The sequence below is a fragment of the Anopheles bellator genome, chromosome 1, assembly GCF_943735745.2.
Source record: "Anopheles bellator chromosome 1, idAnoBellAS_SP24_06.2, whole genome shotgun sequence".
Lineage (NCBI taxonomy): Eukaryota > Metazoa > Arthropoda > Insecta > Diptera > Culicidae > Anopheles > Anopheles bellator.
This window is the reverse complement of record NC_071285.1, coordinates 43539458-43557059: the sequence shown is the minus strand read 5'-3', so window position 1 is coordinate 43557059 and position 17602 is coordinate 43539458. Positions and strand designations below refer to the sequence as shown.

The window sequence follows — 17602 nt, the reverse complement described above, 5'->3', positions numbered from 1 at the left end:
AATATGTCCACCCGCCTGCCACCCACCGCCAGCGGGTCAGAAGCGGGGGCCAAGAAGTTTGCGGCTGTGTTCGTGCCGCCGACCCGACCGGGAGGTCCCACAGAAGTATTTATGTTGCTGGGTGGCTACTGTGGGTGAGGTGAAAACTGGCCGATGACGATGACCGGCGCATACCGACGACCGGCGATGGCGACGAAGACAGCCGGCGAGAGCTTCTTCTTGGCCCGCCCATCGTCGTGAGTGTGCGATGGCCCGAGTGAGGTGGCCACTCGTGGTCTCTTGGTCCCGTGTCTCTGCCGAGCGTGGTGTGGTGTGTAAAGTTTGATGGTCGAAGCGCGCGACGCGACCCACGATTAGTAAGAGCTTTTCACTATAAATTGGTGGTGTTTGACAAATTTTCCGCACATACTACAGTTGGCCGAACACGGGGCGGGTTCCTCGAGAGTTTCGTTCGCATCGCGCCGCAGTCGCAGTCTCAGGTCCGTGTCCTGGCGCTCGTCGTCCAGTCCAGTGGGCCCGTGCAACTTTAGACTCGAAGTAAATACTTGAACCGGCAGGGGCTGAAGTGGATCGATTGTAGCAGTGTGTGGCCCGGTAGTGTGAACCCGTTACCTAGTACCACCCCCCGGTTGGGACGCTACTTCAGTGCAAACACGGATACTCCCGAAAGTGTTTTCGTCGAGAAGTGCAAGTGACCAACATGGTGTATCCTGCCAAGCTGCGATTAGCGATGCTCGTGCTACTGCTGTGGACGGTAGCGATGACCAGTGCCAGAACGCTGCCCAGTCGAGTAAGTGATTCATCGCCGGCCGTGCTGTCCCATTTATAGGCTGCCCTATTTGCGGTTTATCACCATTTACGCCAGACCCCAAATATGGTTTGTGGTTTCGTTGTGTGGCTTTTTGGCGCAGCTCTTAATGGTACCGTTAATGCTAGGCTAATGCTGTTAATGGGACCTTTGAAGTCGGATAAACAATAGCGATATTGTAAGAAACACTTGTTGATTTAGTTTACATGATCGGGAATGGAATGTAGCAGTTAGTCTAGAAGAAAACCATTGCACTATAGCTTATCTTGTATTTTATTTTATTCTGTTGTCACGATTGGACAGTTCACCGGTTTTTCATTAAAAGTACGTTGTGGTGAGTACCAAAGGTTCTTCGTTTCAAAAATTATAGTCACTCTTCTTCAATTACTTCGTTTATTAACAAAAGTAGTTTCGAAGACCTTAGTGGACAATATAATACCCAGGGCAGATAGATTTGTAATGTTCATGTTCGTCCTCCTCAACAAATGCATATGAAAATATCTTGAATTTTAAATTGTTATCCAAAATTCATTGATTGAATCCAGAGATGCACTACAAAAATGCACATTCTTCAGTGTTCTTGTTAGAGTTCTAAAATTATGCTCCATCATTAACGTATCGTCAATGTTTAGCTGGGACTTCAAGCGTTAGCATAAAATTTCTTTCAAAGGTGAGTTAAGCATAGCCTTTGTATGTCATTCGTCAAAACAACATTCAATTTGCGATAGATATCTTTGAGCCATACCAACACCTCAAAGCTGGACGGCAAACAATTATTTGGAACTAAAGGGAATAAACACTCCTTCAATTGAGCGCGGCGGTTCAACCTTAACTTCTGAAAGTCTCATCGGAACAGTAACAGCTGTTGAACCGTTGACCTCTAGTTGTAACCTGTAGGACCTGTTTGAAGCACCTTCGCAGAAGCAGATACAGATCGCTACCGACAGACAAGGCTTCCCGGATTCGGCAGCGTCATCAAAACTTCCCACCCGGCGTAATAGCTTCCGGCGATTCCGACTTTCCCACAGTCCAATGAACCCGTGCGTACCAAATTTGGGACCCCTTTGTAGCGCCACCTCGTACTACCGCACCGACGATCTACATGTCCGATAAGTGCGGCCCGTCCTCGGGCCAACGTTTTATGAATTAGTAACAATTTGATTTTATTGATTACTTTCGGGCTGCTTTGGGGCTGTATGAGGGTCTTGGCGTCTTGGCCAGTAATCCACCGACTAATTCCACCCACACGTGTGTCTTCCATTCCAGAGCAAACAAGTGAAAGTGTACAGCTACGTGTTGCCTGCCGGGGCCGAGGAGATACGTGACGACATTAATCACTCGTTTGCGTGCGGCAACCGTAGCGATGGGTTCTACGTCGACATCGACAACGACTGCCAGGTAAGGGGAAGCTTGGGGGCCGAACTCGAACCACCCAAAAGCTGGCGGGAAGGAATCCCCATTTACGATCCTCGGATGGCGGAGAAAGGTGCTCCATATTTAGAGGGAAACCGTTTCTATTTTCACATCCGATCGAACAGTTCAATTAGGTTCAATTTCAAGGCGACGTGTAGGAAGGGCAACAAGTCGTTAGCCGGTGTCCTGGTAGCCATGCCCGCGGAGGAAGTGTTTTTTGGTACCATGATTCTGTTTCGAATTCGTCTAGAAAAAGTTTCTGAAGTCAGATGTAGAGATTTGGAAAATTTATGTTAGAAGAAGTGTGAACTCTCTTCCGCTCTCTTTACACTCTGCCAACAGATTTTCCATCGCTGCCAAGACAAAGCCCGGTTCAGTTTTATCTGCGCCGAGCGAACCGTGTTCAGCCAGATGTATCAAACGTGCGTTCACGATGGCCAGCTGGGCTATCCGTGCGAGGACTCCGCGCAGTATTACCCGGAGGGCGAAGGTTACGAACCGACGGGAGCCGAGTCGGAGCCTGCGAAGCAGACTTTTCAGCCAGAGCAGCAGCCAGACGCCTCGCCGCAGGAACAAGAAGGAACTCCTCAAGCGCCATCAAAATCTTCGGAAATCTCGAAACCCCAGACTACCGGTGTTCAAGATGATGTTCCAATGACCGATACGATGCAGAATGCGGTTCGACCTCCAATGGTCGTGACGGATGACGAATACCGGCCCGCGGATCAACCCGCTTATCAGCAAGTGAGTGCGGATCTGTTTGACTCGGTAGAGGAGGAAGACTCGGACGTACCGTCGGAGAATTCCGCTCAAGAGATAATGGACGAACCGGAACCGGCGGCAGCCGGATCGTTGGACACTGAAGAGGGCCCCGGCTCCGTTCAGACCACAAGCGGCGAGGATACGCAAGAGGTTGAAGTAATGGACGACCCCACGCCACAGGTGCCGACCCTTGTCTCGGAACCATCCACGGTGCCCATGGATGTCACTGCTAACGTGGAAGTGGAAAGCTCTCCCGCGGATGACACAAACATCACTGACGGCGTCGAATCAACTCCATACGAAGCGGAAGTTTCACCACCAGGTGTGCCACATCTGGCTGCCGCCTCGCTTCTGAATGCGGTCCAAACGGTGGAGGAACTGGAACCGATCGTCCATGATCTGGGCGTAGAAGAGAACGAAAAAGTTCCACCCCAGCTTTCTACCGCAGATGGCCAGGCAGAAATTGCAATGCCCACCAGTGACGCTGCCGTGGAACACAACGAAGTTCTGCCCGAAATGGGTACACCCGTGGCCAATATGGTAGCAGCACCAACGGCCGATACCATCGGTGAGCACGTGATTCCAGTGGCGATACTGTTCGACAGTGACGTGGTAAGCAGCGAGAAGGTTAGTGACCTGTCGCCAGAACCGTTGAGCAGTGCGGAAAAGATCGGTGAATCATCCGAACCGGAAGCCGTCGTGAGCGGCGACGAACTGATACCCGTATTTACTCCACCGGAAGTGGCTGACGTCAAACCGGAGGTGGTACACGGCAGCGAGCTACCCGTTAATAATGCGGAAGAAATGTCAGCAAATGACCTGAAAGCTCCGCAACTGCCAGAACGACCACTGGAAAGTCCTGCCATTGCCGAAGAGATGCTGCCACAGCGATCACACGGCGACCTTCCGGAGCTGATCGTGTCGACCGAGTTCCATCTGGACTCCGTCACCAAGCGGGCGCCGATTCGACGAAGGAAAACGTTCCTTTTCCGGGCTGACGCCATTCGGGCGAAGTAGGTATGGAAGTGGACATCGCAACTCGCAACCTCCAATAACCAGCTCAATGGCGATTGTTTGAGCCCCTTCATTGTGGATCGAGGCCAGGCTGAGCGAGCCGGCCCTTCGTCCACCGTAGGTTAAGTTAATTTATTTCAATCTCGAAACTCCCAACTCGGTACGGTCACGGCTTTGCTCGATATTAGCTATGTCCATGATTAGACGGCATCCTTCAAAGCGAACGAACTGCTGTCGAAGTAAAGTGCTCCAAATAATCCAGAACGAAACCTGAAGGAGTGACGACTTTGTGAAATATGGCCAATGAAAGAAATTACGATACTTTGATGGAAGAAAGCCAATGCATTAGGGGTAGGGCGCTGAACCACGATCCGTAAAATTTAATGGTGCGATGTTTATTGTTCAGCAATCCCGAATTCTGAGTCCCGAAAGGCAAAAACAACAATTGTTCACGAAAATTCGAATAGTTTATTGATCTTGCTCTAGGTTGCCTAGAATAGATAAACCAAACGAAGCAGAAGAAATAATATTCCAATTGTGCTTATGTGGGGAGGATCACTGAACAGAATTCTATTTAAAGACTGACTCATAGATATTTACATTTAATAATGTGCTGTCGGTTTTGGTTTATTAGCCAAACAAAACAATTTATGAAATCAGCTGCAAAATGGCATGTACAGCAAAAGCTATTCAAAACCTTTACATTTGAATCACTCTTTTAAAATGATCAATACTTGATCAGTTGATATATCGTTTAGCCACGGTTCGGATTATTTTGTCAGTTTCGTTCATTATAAAGTTCGTTACTGTCTTTTAATCTTCTTAAGGTTGGTTAAGCATTCCGTTAGAGGTAATTCACAATCGACTGAACCCTTGGTGGGGCAATATGGTATCGTTCTCGGGGGCTTTCTCTTCTCCATACTAGAACGTCATTCGGTCGTGTAACATTTGCACTCATAAACGTTTATTGTATTAAAATTACTATACAGTGCACCTTCGAAACGCTGGATATGCCCCAGCCAATATGCTTATCGTTTAAAACTATTGTCTACGGTTCCCTGTCTGATCGTTTGTACAACATCATTTCGTTCCACTTTTCGCTCAGCTGTATAAAAAGGATAAAAGCAGTTCTAAAACATAATAAATTTCTTAGGTGGCAAACGAAACGACAAGCAGTATAGAAACAAAACCCTGCATTTGGTATCTGCATCGATATCCGTAAGCAACCCCATCGGTCTCGGGCTTTCTCGCTAACGAGCGGATCTCTCTGTGGCGACGCTACTCTAGACGCTTCCTTTACGGAGCGTACGTTTTAGGACTAGGATTTGCACTCAGTTTGGTTCCGTGCGCGGTTTTTTTTGTGCGTGCATGTTATTGGATATTGTCGTCGGCTTCTCGACGCATCACGCTTCCGTTTCCTGCTCGGTAATGTCCAGCTGCATCTCCTCCGGTGTCCGCAGGTCGATGGCAAACTTCTTCCGTATCGTCTTCTCCGGATCACCGCTAACGTTCTTCTCTTCGGCATCCTTGACCCGCTTCGAGTAGTCCTGAAAGGAGGCGGCCAGTGCAAAGGTCAGCTTCCGTGCCATCGCCCTACAAATGAGGAAGTAGAATTGGATTTAAAATGGGTGAACTTGGGTTAAAACATTCTCCCGGACCAACCAACCTGCTATCGCACACGAACGCGTGCACATCGAAAGGGTTCTTCTCCTTCAGGTTGTAGTTCTCCTTCACGACGATCATCGCAAAGACCCGCGTGTAGACGAGGTCCTGCACACCGTAAGAGATCGTGTCGATGGTAAAGTTCGACACCTGCGTCACCTTTGAGGTGATCGACTCAATTTTGACCCCGTCCAGCGAAACCGTTAGATTGCAGAACGGAAGAATCCGGTTCGGGGGTAGGTTTTTGGCGACGCTGACCTGTGAAGGCGAGGAAAATGAACTCAAAAATACAATGTACGGGAGCGCGATCGTTGGCACTTACTAGATGATCGACTGGAAGCCTCGTATGCTTGATACCCCACAAACCGGTCGCTGGTTGACAGCCAAGATACTTGACCTTTGGGGTGTAGGAAATACAAGAAAAGAAAACATATTAAACGAAGGTAAAGGACTAAATTTTGGAGAATATTTTAGTTTCATGGGTGAACTTATGCTTCATTCATTTACTGTAAGAAAGCCAAATAAAACAGCTTCCCATCCAGTACCTACGTCTAATCCTCAAAACCGTAATTAACGATGATTTTCGCTTTTTCCGATAGGTCAAGCGTTATGCTCTATTCCCGCCGCGTGATAACAATAGTGTCGAACCCGACACAACAATGCACTTTGAACGCCGTCCCCACGTTCATCGGCAGCCACCAAACATTGGCTCCGTTTGGCGTGTTCCGAAGGTCCATTTGGAACCGGTCTACCGATCCACACGAAGGGAGCAGAAAAGAGCCCTCAACCTAGGCGAAACAGATATTTAAATGAAACTTCAACAATGCTTCAAAACGCTTTGTCCCAGTTAGCTACAATCGGCCAGCGCCAAAGCATGAAAGCATACAATTAAACATGCGCTGTGTGCGAGAGAGTCTATGCTTTGTGTGCTGCTGCTCTCTGTTGTGATAGCTAAAGAAAAGAAATCGGCAAAAGCATTACAGGCAGCAGCAGCAGCAACAATACTTTCAATGCCCAGCATCATGCGGCAACATTGTTTTCGGCGAACCTCTCATATACGGGTCTTGTACTGGAGGTAGTGGTCAACATCCCGTTTTATGCTACGTCGAGTCGCTACACTATTTTATGTGTTTTAACCCACATCACTAATTAGAGTAAAATTCAATACTCAAGGACTGTTGATCGATGATGATCGATCGTGATCGATTGAATCTTCGTTTGAATCAGATTGTTTGATTTTTCTAGGCAAATGTTTCAAATTCGTCAGTTCACGTTAAAGATGCGCAAATCATATATTTCGTGATACAGATTTTGTAAGCAACATGTTGTAATTCAAGAATTACTCACTGTCGATCACTAAACCGATCAATGTAATATACCAGTCGATCAAAAGAAGCTTTCCTCGTATGACAAGAGTGTCCAAACTTTTCACTGTTTCAAATCGTTAAAAAGTATTATATTATACATTGAGCTCTTTTTCAATACGAATTCTAACCTTTCAATGTCTGATAAAGATTAAGATCATGATGCAAAGAATTGTAGTAAAACAATTTCCAACAGTAACTTGGAACTGTTTTTCCTAAAAACTACAAGAGCTCTATTCCGATTCCAACTCTAAATTCAGTTTGTTCTATTTTTAAACATTTAAACATTTAACATTAAACCTAGCAAATGAATGCTTTATGGGGGTACATTTGATGTCCATTAACATTATTCAAATCGAAGTTTAATTAATGAGTAAAACACACACAAAAGTCAAACTCAGAAAATCAACAACAACAAAAACCGGTAAAAACACTAATTGGAGGCCCAATGCCTGTGCGAGGCCACGAAATCAGGGTTCTGATGACATCCGAGCCGGTCCACCTGATCCAGCCCAGCCAACTTCAGGGCCCATGACGATCAACGGCAGCCCAACGGAAGTTCATGGTTGACGGGCGACCAACAATGCACCCAGAACACCGTGGGTGTGACGCACATCGACGGGACTAAGCGGAAGAACGGAACAATGCAGCGGAAAACTTTCCCCCTCGATTCTACTCTTTTTCAGGTATAAAAACGATGTACAGAATGCCCTCACACGACGAGGCACGCAAGCGGAACAACGTCCGAGCACATCATCATTATTTCCGGTCCAGTGGACCACCGAGTTGCCCTTCGCCCCTGCTCACCTTAAACGAGATCGGAAGATCCTTAACCGTCACCTGTACATCCGGGGAATCGTTGTTGTTGTTGATGTTGGTAGTGGCCGGAGCGGTGGCTGGCCCACCGGTCGTGATCTTTGCAGACATCTTCGTAGCCGCCGGATGGTTTCAGATGGATCACTCGATTCACTTTCTTGCACTTTCTTGGCATATGTTTTTCTTATGCTTCAATTTGTGTCACTATTTTGTCTTTTCCGAGAACTTTCTTCCAGAAATGGAAACCGCTAGTTTGCTAGCCAGAGCGCACGTCAGGCTTCGCGGAACTGGTGACCGAATGCGTCATAAACGCGCGGCGAAACCCAAGCGCTGGAGCATAGCGAAAGATCTGCAAGCATATCTGGAAAATAAAAGTATTCCGGTGCCGAACACATCGAATTAAAACCCAACTGAAATCAACAAACAGCCGGCCAACCAACAATTTCGAAGCGTGTAAACCCAACCGAATCCCGACCGGCGCGTTATGAAATGGCGTGACGCAACCCATGTTGTCCCAACAAGCAACAAATTGTCGCCAGTTTGCGGTTGAAACGGCTCGCCGAGGCGTTGTGAAATGCGTTTTCCGAAAAGAGAAGGAAAACCGGCGAAACGCCACGGCATCGAAAGGAAAAGCTTCATCTTCGTGCGTAGCGCTTCGACCCTTTTCTGCTGATTGACCGGCGGACCGGCGGGCTTGTTTGTGGAAAATCAAAACCCTCACCGTGGGCCCTGGTCATCCGGCAGGTCCATCCCACTCCGGTGGTCAGCCACCTGTGACGGTTTAACCCCGGTATTCGGTTACTTCACTTCCAGTTCGCGCTGTCGGCACGTCAGAGTCACACTAAATTTATATGGAGTGTACCCCTTTCTCTCTCTCTCTCTCTTTTTTTCTTTCTCTCTTTCTCTCTCTCTCACACACCCAAATTCATCGTCACGTGGCGCATCATGTTTCCATTTATTTCCGTAAGCTTTTCAATCGACTTTTCGGAACCCGACCGCAGGCACAGTGACCGGGCGCGCAATAAAAGTATGTGAAATCACCTTTTTATATTCAAACGCCGCCTCCCACCACCCCCAACGACGGCCTCATTAGAGGTAGATCGTAAAGTTGGGGTTAGAAAGCGGGAGCGTTACTAGCTACCAACTTTGGGCCCGTCCCCTGTGCAGTTCGGCAAAGTTTGTACAAAGTTTCTCCACCGTTTCATCGTTTTGTTTGCAGCTTCCCTTCACAACACTTCCATTTGGCTTTTGTATTGTAGTGCCAAACTTTACTCCTTACATCGATTCAATTAGTCTTACTATTAGTTGCACTTTCGTTAGCCATTGCTCTAGACGACCCAACAAATGGTGGCAATCAATTTACAGAGTTTGCCATTTTTTACGAGAGTTGGTTGTTAAATTTAAGGACTCACAGGTCACAATTCTCTCCCAATTTATTGCTCCGAACCACCGAACACCGCATTGCGTTTCGGTGCATGTTCACAAACACTGCTCCGTGCGTGCGTCAGCATTGAACAATAAGTCTCTCGAATGGGTCAAAAAACAAACACGAAACGCGAGGCGGACGAGAGAACACACTATAAATCGAATCGATCGGGCGAATGAAAATAAACATAAAAGGCGTGAAATGCACGAAAGGTGCTCACACCGTGCAGGCGATTGTTTCGCCCCAGCGACCGCAGCAAGGCCTACGTCAGTCGCCAGCACGGGTGCTATTGTTCTTTTGTGGCACCCACCCACCGCTAGCGCTACTTCCGGTTGGACGCGGCCTATTTTTTTACGCCAATACGCGGCTCAAACATCACGCCACACGCCACGCCACCTCGTACGGCTTCTGACGGTGTGCAATTTACATCTGGCCGGTTGGTTGTGAGTTGCGAAAAGGTTGCAAGTCGTCACTGTAGCCCCTCGTTTCGTAATGGAAATATGTTTGTTCTAAACAAAATGCATAAAATATTAATAATCACATTACAATCTAAGTTGGTAGCGGAATATTAGGCCAATTAATCAACTATCAAAATGATAACAATCTTGAATAAGAAAAATGAAAAGCAATATTAAATTAATTCATGTAAATATTCGAAAGACAGTGAGAGTGGTAGAAAGAGAAGGAAATAAATATTCATCATTCATTCGTTTTTATTTATTTAACAACAACCCACAAAAATATTCCTATTCCAAAAACCGAAAAAACGGGGGTAATGTAATATTCATAATCCTGTGCCCGGTGTGCAAGAAATGCCACAGAAATCACTAGGAGAGGAAGAGAGCTATTTATACTGCCCGTCGGTAGCGTTGGCCGTGGTCCAACGAGACGCCGGCCAGTTCATCGATCTACCATACATATTTAGCCCCACAGCACGATCCGAATACGGTGCACTAAGCCGGTGAAGCTAAATGCCAGTCGAAACGATGAGTCATGAAATATTCACTAACGATGCACCGCAAAATGCAACGAACGCACGGGGCGGAACATGCACCGGAGAAGAGCGTTTCGTTTCTCCCCCGTGATCGGTGATGCTCCGTCTCCGAGAGAGAGAGAGAGAGAGAGAGAGACGTTTCTTGGGTCGGTCACGGACGAGCTGCGCTAAACGGAAACACCTGTTGTGTCATCCCCGGGGGTTGCCTTTCTTATGCTGCTAATGCCTCTATCAATTACTTGCGTTCGCCCTTCCCAACAGGTAGTGGATTAATTGTAATTTAATCTCGTCCCAGTTCGGGCCAGGCTGGAGCCGTGCTGGCGCGAAATCGGTTAATTGATTGCACTTTTACTCATCTCATTACCCGCGACGATCGCCAGAAGATTAGCCCATCGTAAGATCATTTGGTGAACAAATGGCTTCACACTGAAAGACATGCCTTTCCTTCTCCAGTTTCGGAAAGCGAATTAATGCCTCCACTGGAAGAGTTGTTATCAGTTGTAGTCAGTGTCGCACTCGTATTGTTGGTCATCAGTCATAAATGCTACAGTTTGCCCTTGTCTGTGGCCTATCTTATCTTGTCCAGTTGGTCAACTCATAAAACGTTTGAAGTTACTCCAATAACAACCACGATCGACACGGGGTATGAGTGGAAAAATGGAACCACAAAGACCCATCAATTCATAAACGGTGACAATGTCCTCAAGGTGGTAAGGTGGCAAAATGGTGGCCCACTTATCAGCTTGTCAACGTGTAATTTGCGTGTTGTGCGTGAGTTTTTTCTTTCTCTATTTTCTCGGTCACTTGTTCACACGAAAGTGATTGAAAAAACAGAAACAATCCGCAACGGACATTTCATTGTGGCAGCTTCTTCGGTAGTGTTTGTCTTGTAATTAATTGGAAGACGTTTCGGGTCAAAGGTGTTCCCCAATTCAATCCCATTTTTTTGGAACGATTTAACAACTTTTTTGTAAATTTTTAGTTGAAGTGGTTCGGTTATTTTCAATTTCGCGCTTCATATAGTATTTTTTCTACGCGTCTACGCAACAATTTATATAATTTGTAGCCAGTCTTGTGTTTTTTTAATGCGGCTCAAATCTTTCTTGTCGATCTCTAAATAGCGATCCAAAAAAGCCACCTTGTCTTGACTTGTTAACAATTTAATGCTTTTATTGCAGTGCCTTGTGCCGCATGCAAACACTTTCTTACGATCGACGGCCTCTCGCCAAAAGCCACGACACTGCTTCAAAGCCAATGCCTGCCTACCGATCGGCCGAGGGAAAAATTTCTCCTCCGACCGAGCCGCGAGTGGTACCGGAAACTTTCGTGAAGATGGCGGCAGATTTTCTTTTGGGCCGAAATTTTGGACACCCAAGTAATGGTCCAAATTCGGCCCGGGCAATCGACGCCGTTTACACAATTCACAATGGAGGATGCTGCGGATCCCTGTGCCGGTAGCAATGCCGGTACCGATGATGGTACGCGGGACACCATTTTCTCCGCTCACGTACAAAACGGTGGTGCCCGGTAAATTGCCCCGCAATTATTCGTTTGGTGCGTTTGGGCCGCTTGCAACGGAAATGGCGTCGGAAAATTTTGGGAACCAACCCGAAGACCGGCGGAAGATCTTCCGATCGAAGAGCTCACCGGCGAAGGTGCACCGGCCGGCGTCGAAGCTCAGCTAAAACCGGCCCAAAAGCAATACAAAACTGAAATAAAAATCATTAACATTATTATAGCACGGTGCTGGTGGATCTGTGAAAGGTGGAAAGTGAAGTGGAAAATTTCGTCGGGTGGACGAGAGTGAGTGTGGCGGCATTAGGGGTGCCCGAAAACGGTCAGTTTTCACCCCCGTTTCTATTGTTTCGATTCGCTCGACCCAAAGTTCATGCCTGACCGGCATCGGTTGGGCGCGGTGCAAAGACGAGTGCAACAAGCCGATCTTCGTACAGACCTTGTCGAAGGCAATAGAACGATTGAAGAGAGCGCCACGTTGATCAAATCGAGCCCAGAATATTGGCAGATCATCCGAAATTCAGCGAAAAAATGGAAATAATTAGACAAATGTTGCATTCAGCGTTTCTGAGGCCTGCATGTGGGATTGTCCCCAAAAAACTCAGACAGACAGACGGACCACAAGAAAAATGGCAAACAAAAACCAGGCGAAAGGCTCTATCAAAACCTTATCTTTATTTCAATTTCCGGTCACTAAAAAGTGCCGCACCGTGCCATAAATCATCCCTTTGCTCCATTTCGTTCGTCGACGAAGCCCGGTCGGCACGATCGGTGATTGATGTTACCTTGATGACCAGCTGAACAACCCGCCAGTGCCATTCGCACGCTAATGACGTACGAACAGATGACATCGCGTTGGTGGGAGAAGGCTCCGGTGGGCGGCGAAGTTCCTATCGACGGCGCAGACAGGAAACAAGCCTGCGCCGAGGGCCTTCCTCCCAATCGTTCCCAAAAGCATCACACGGTATTTCACGGTAATTTTTTTTGCTCTCCTTCGCTTCGCGGGCTGACCCCGTGCGTAGAGGAACTGGCTGGAGTTTCCGGCCCGGGCCACCTAACGGTTCGCGAAATCCACATTTCACTTTTCTTCGCGTTTTGGGGGTCCATTATGGTTCCATTATGGGCTGTTGTGGCACCAACTCTCTTTCCCTTTCATTTGCTACCCCACGCGGTGGCCAGAATGGGCCAGTGGGCCCGGAGTATCCTAACCCCCGTCAACCGGAAACCCGACCACCCGACCGGCTCTTGCGAGGGTAGCAGTTTTCCGGTGTCTAAAGTGGCTGCATCAATAAAGAAAAAAGCATCTCTCCCGGGCTGATGCGTTGTGGAAGATATGAACGATGTCCAATCAGTTGAGGTAGAAAGTGAAACGATTGTATTTAGCGCCCAGGTGACTCACCAATATCGACGCCACCAACCATAATGAGCTTGGCCTTGGCGATCGACTCCGTGGCGTAAACTCTCACTCTTCACACCCGTCCAAAAGAGACTCCGAAGTGCAGGTTAACGAAGCGTGGCCTTAAGATGGCCGAAGAGTGCCTGAAACCGCGTTAGCTATTGACGTGATTCATTTCAACCTCCTTTTCGAGACCCACCGAGCGAGAGGTTCTTCTTGGAGACTTGAGGCGTTGATTGAGTTTCAGCAACCTGCCGATTTAGAGGGCCACTCTGTAGGTCGAAACCATCTGCTATATTCATTAACCCAGCCACATCACAAACAGGAGGTTATGTTGGCCCCTCCGGTGGTTCAGGTGGTTACTTTGCGTCAACGCTAGCGGATGCGTTGCCGTCTGTTATCTTATCGCGTAGCGAGAATCGAGGAAAACCTGGAAGGGCGATCGACCTACACTAAGATAGGAGATAGTAAACCGCTCGGTTGCTGATAATTTCAACCAACGGTCCGCGTGGCCTACAGTAATGTCCCAAGTCTTCTGCAAACCTTCATTTCGCACAACACCTCATTTTGGACACCCCTTCTAAGCTCATTGCAGGCCCACCTGAAACAACCTCTCCGATGTTCCCGCCCAAAAAGGGAGTCGAAAACCCCCGGGCGTAGCGATTGGATTCGGTGCGGGGTATGCTTATGCTGCAATGCCATCATCACCCACGCCATCCCACCGGGCCCAGCAAACAACTGACGCAGCTATGGCCCGCTACACACCGGGAGCTCTAACGGGGAGCGCTGAATACACTCGAATTATTCAATCGATGGAATCATTTCCACAAATTGATAGGCAACGCATTCCACTCACCGCAACGGAACCGCCTGTTGGAGAACGCAAATCGGTGGGCTTCCAGAACCGGATGTGGGTCACAGCGCAGTAGGTGTTGCCGGTGAAGCAAGGAACGATTTCCAATGCCGCTACACACCGCACCACTGGATCCTAGAGTGTACCATCTTGAGATGCTCATAATGTTTCCATTAAACCCAAGCAGATGTTTCAGGTTTCAGCTCTCGTGCGGTGAGACTAATATCTCATTAGCATTACAAACCTTTTATTACTTCATCAGTAAGGGCGGACAGAGCCATCAACTTTGGGGTTTTCTGCAATCGAGTTAATGAATAAGTCCCCAATAGCTCCATACTGCGATATGATAAGGGATGTCCCAGTTTTATATTTAAAAAGTCAACTGAATAGTAACGTTAAGAATGAAAGTGGCTCAAAAACATGCGTATGGTCCAAATCGCTCACCAAAATTGGGCTGGGAGGAAACCGATGATGAAGCAACAATCATTGCTGACCAATCAGCTTCCTGGCCTAGAATTTTATACATTTTTTGCATAGAGGCAAGGTCAGCAATCACTTTAAACCGAAGAACTGTCGAAGCTCGATAAAAACATTGTTTAAACCACGTAGACTCATGAATCAACAACAAGACGGAGTACCAACGAAAACGTTCGTTCTGGCCCAATTTAGCCACTTGCCACCGTGGAAAGGCAGTTGAAAAGTGGCATGCAGAAATCTTTTAAACACCTCACAAAATTGAGTCAGATGTTAAGAAAAAAATCCACAAAAATTTCGGAACTCGCCAAACAACCTGACTGGAGATAGAACCACGACAATGAATGACTCGTGCTTCGAAGGCATCCTGATAAGAGTCTTCCACTCACGCACTTCGTTATCTTCCGACTCAAAAAGGGCCTAACGGACCTCAGCGATCGGCAATTCGCAATATTGTAGGCGAATTCGCCCTATTCGCCCGGTGTGCCGTTATGAAAATGATTCTCGAACCGAAGAACACTGAGCTAGGGCCTCTGAATTGCCGAAACACAAATCTCCCTCGTTTCGAGTACCAGCTCATGAGTGGCGTCTAATTAGACTCGTTCGCGAAACCAACAAACGTAAACAGTGACCGCAGCGACCCTCACCGTCTTCCGAAAACCGCTTGCTTGGCATACCAAACAAACGACCCCCGGCCAACCCCGGGCCGCCCCAAATCAGCTCCAGGCGTTATTTTTAGCGCAATCGCAAGCAAGTTGACTCCGGAATAAAATCGGCAACCAAACAAATGCACACATACTCTGGCCACGGCTCGGCATCGGTAAACAATCGTGTGGCAGGCAAAGGTCACGTCGACACCGAAAAGGGCCTGACCCGCCCGCCGTCGACCTACGCTTCGCCAAACGGAGCACAAGCCCGGCCAAGGAGATGTAAACAAACGGAATGGGCCACCGGCCGGGCCGGACCGGACCGCTCATTGCTAGTAATTGGCTAAATTGAAGCCAATTGTGGGGCGCGGAACGAGCGGTGACCGCGCAGGCCGATTGGCAAATTGGCCAAAAGAAGAGAAGGAAGGTTACGTTTTGATTTGCCACTTTCGACAAGCGGCGCGCCATTATCGACCAGATGTCCTGATGGACCGAGTGGAGTCGTTACACTTGATCGATGGAGAGTTTTCTACTCGCGCGAAAATAGCGGACACTTTCGCGAAAACCTTTCTCCCAAAAAGGACGCACTTCCGGGAGCGATAGGGAGAAGGCTCCGGAATGATACCAAACGATGGGATCGGACACATGCTTTGACACGTTTCCACCATTTCCGGCCAAACCGTTGCGTTTCATCCGAGTGAAGGCACTACAAAATGAGTAAACTCCCATCTACAGCTGGACCCGCATTTGGGAAACTCCGTTAAGTCTCCATCACCATTTGCATATTCGCCTTTTTTGCCCGCACATTTCACGTGTGCTGAGTTTGTGATAAGCACACCAGGCGAACACCTGGCAGGCGAGAGTGAAGAACCGGAGGCCAACCGCGAACAGCACCGGGAGTGAATCACCTCGACCATTCCGTCGTTTGGTCGTACCGATGGCGAATCCTTATCGGTGCGTCTCGACGGCAATCCTGACCTCACGTTGGCACCTGATTTACCACTAAGCCGTCACCACTACCGACGTTTTGGCAAAAACTCACGAAACCGCGTGTGGCTCGGAGTTCGGTCCACCCAACCGAGGGGGGTTAGCCTACATATTTTCCGCCGGTCCGTTCCGCCGTATACGCACCTTCACACCACACACAGCACACATACAAACTGGCGAGCAGCTCTCGCACGGTACGGCGTTTGGTAGGCAGAAACCTGCGTCTAACGTGCCTTGATGGGACGATGGCTCGCGGATGACTGATCCGCGAGGCCACGCGGAGCTCACCTGCGCCAGCGGCATTGCGTGGCGCCGACCGACCGCCGCTCTGGCGATAAGACCGGGAGAGAGAGCGAGAGAGCGCGCGTGGGACCGAGAGGGACGAATGAGTAAAGAGTTGGCTTAATGTGTCTGTGCCCCTCAGTGTCGGCGAATTAGTCAGCCGTTCGGAACCCCGCCGTTCGACTATTAGACTGTCTGTCTGTCGGGGGTCTGCCGCCCGATCTGATCTTTTTGCCCGGCCCAGCTCGCTACTGGGGGAGAAGAATATCATGTGCGACCCTTCGTGAGGTCCGACCGAGGGTTCCGGCGCCCTTTTCTGCTTTTTGGTTCGGTTCCATTTCGCTACCCTCTACTGGTGGGGCTAGAACATGTGCAGTAGGTTTGCGGAATACATGCTCTCCAGTACGGCTACTTGCCATCCGTTGGCACTTGTTGCTTGCTCGTTGCAAAAGCAAACAACTAATAAATGAAATCATTTAAGTTTTCTGGTTCGCTCTGCACTTCAATCGAACGAGTGCCGAGTGCCTCCTATCGCGCCCTTATCGGCTGTAATCGTGTACTTTCCGCGCACAAAAACATTATCAGTAACCCGGGGGCACGCGAATTCACTTTTCGAACTGTTTCACGCACCATGGCACGAGGTTCTTCGCTCGCCTCTCGACTGCGTATCGGTCAACATGCTTTTGGAATTAGTCGGTAACTCGAACAGCATTTACTTGCGACTCCGCCAAACAACAACACAAGACTAACGCAACAAATGAAATTCTGTAAAATAATGTATGTTTATCGAATATAATGTAACACTTTTCGTAGATCTGTGAACACCAACATTTTAGAACAACATTCGATAAACGATCAATTTTTATTGCCACATAAAAGGTAGTGCTAAGCACGTTGAATATTCAGATTTACATTCAACGGAATATGAAGTATAGATGTAGAATGACTTTCAAAGACAACGTGCGTGATAACCCTAAGAATGAAAAATAATTTGAATTTCTCAGTGAAAATTTCACATTGGTTTGCGAAAAACAGTCAGCGAAAGTATCCTTTGCTTCACTCGCGGGTTCTCCGATGATCGGCGGCTGATGATGTAAATTTTGCAAAATATACTCGCTACAGTAAGAATGTGAAAGCTCCCTACCATTCACTGCTGCCAAGCAAACGGCCACATGATTTCGTAATTAAA

At 48.1% G+C, this 17602-nt stretch overlaps 2 protein-coding genes across 4 annotated transcripts; one reads left to right on the top strand and one right to left on the bottom strand.

The window, feature by feature from the left end:
• Positions 1–700: 700 nt before the first annotated feature.
• On the top strand, positions 701–4000 carry LOC131215664 (protein P200). The gene is made up of 3 exons (XM_058210055.1): positions 701–790; positions 2075–2206; positions 2564–4000. The coding sequence occupies exons 1-3, from the start codon at positions 701–703 to the stop codon at positions 3998–4000; spliced, it is 1659 nt and encodes a 552-aa protein (XP_058066038.1).
• Positions 4001–4604: 604 nt separating this feature from the next.
• On the bottom strand, positions 4605–16390 carry LOC131212314 (uncharacterized). Of its 3 annotated transcripts, none has more exons than XM_058206146.1 (5): positions 16276–16390; positions 7831–8188; positions 5982–6056; positions 5664–5917; positions 4605–5590 (listed from the first exon to the last, which is right to left on the bottom strand). In XM_058206146.1, the coding sequence occupies exons 2-5, from the start codon at positions 7948–7950 to the stop codon at positions 5401–5403; spliced, it is 639 nt and encodes a 212-aa protein (XP_058062129.1). In that variant the 5' UTR covers positions 7951–8188; positions 16276–16390; the 3' UTR covers positions 4605–5400. The 3 variants fall into 3 exon arrangements, with proteins under 3 accessions (XP_058062129.1, XP_058062111.1, XP_058062120.1); XM_058206128.1 differs by having other exon boundaries at positions 7831–8200; positions 16276–16382; XM_058206137.1 differs by lacking the exon at positions 16276–16390 and adding an exon at positions 16080–16126 and having other exon boundaries at positions 7831–8200.
• Between the last annotated feature and the right edge of the window lie 1212 nt (positions 16391–17602).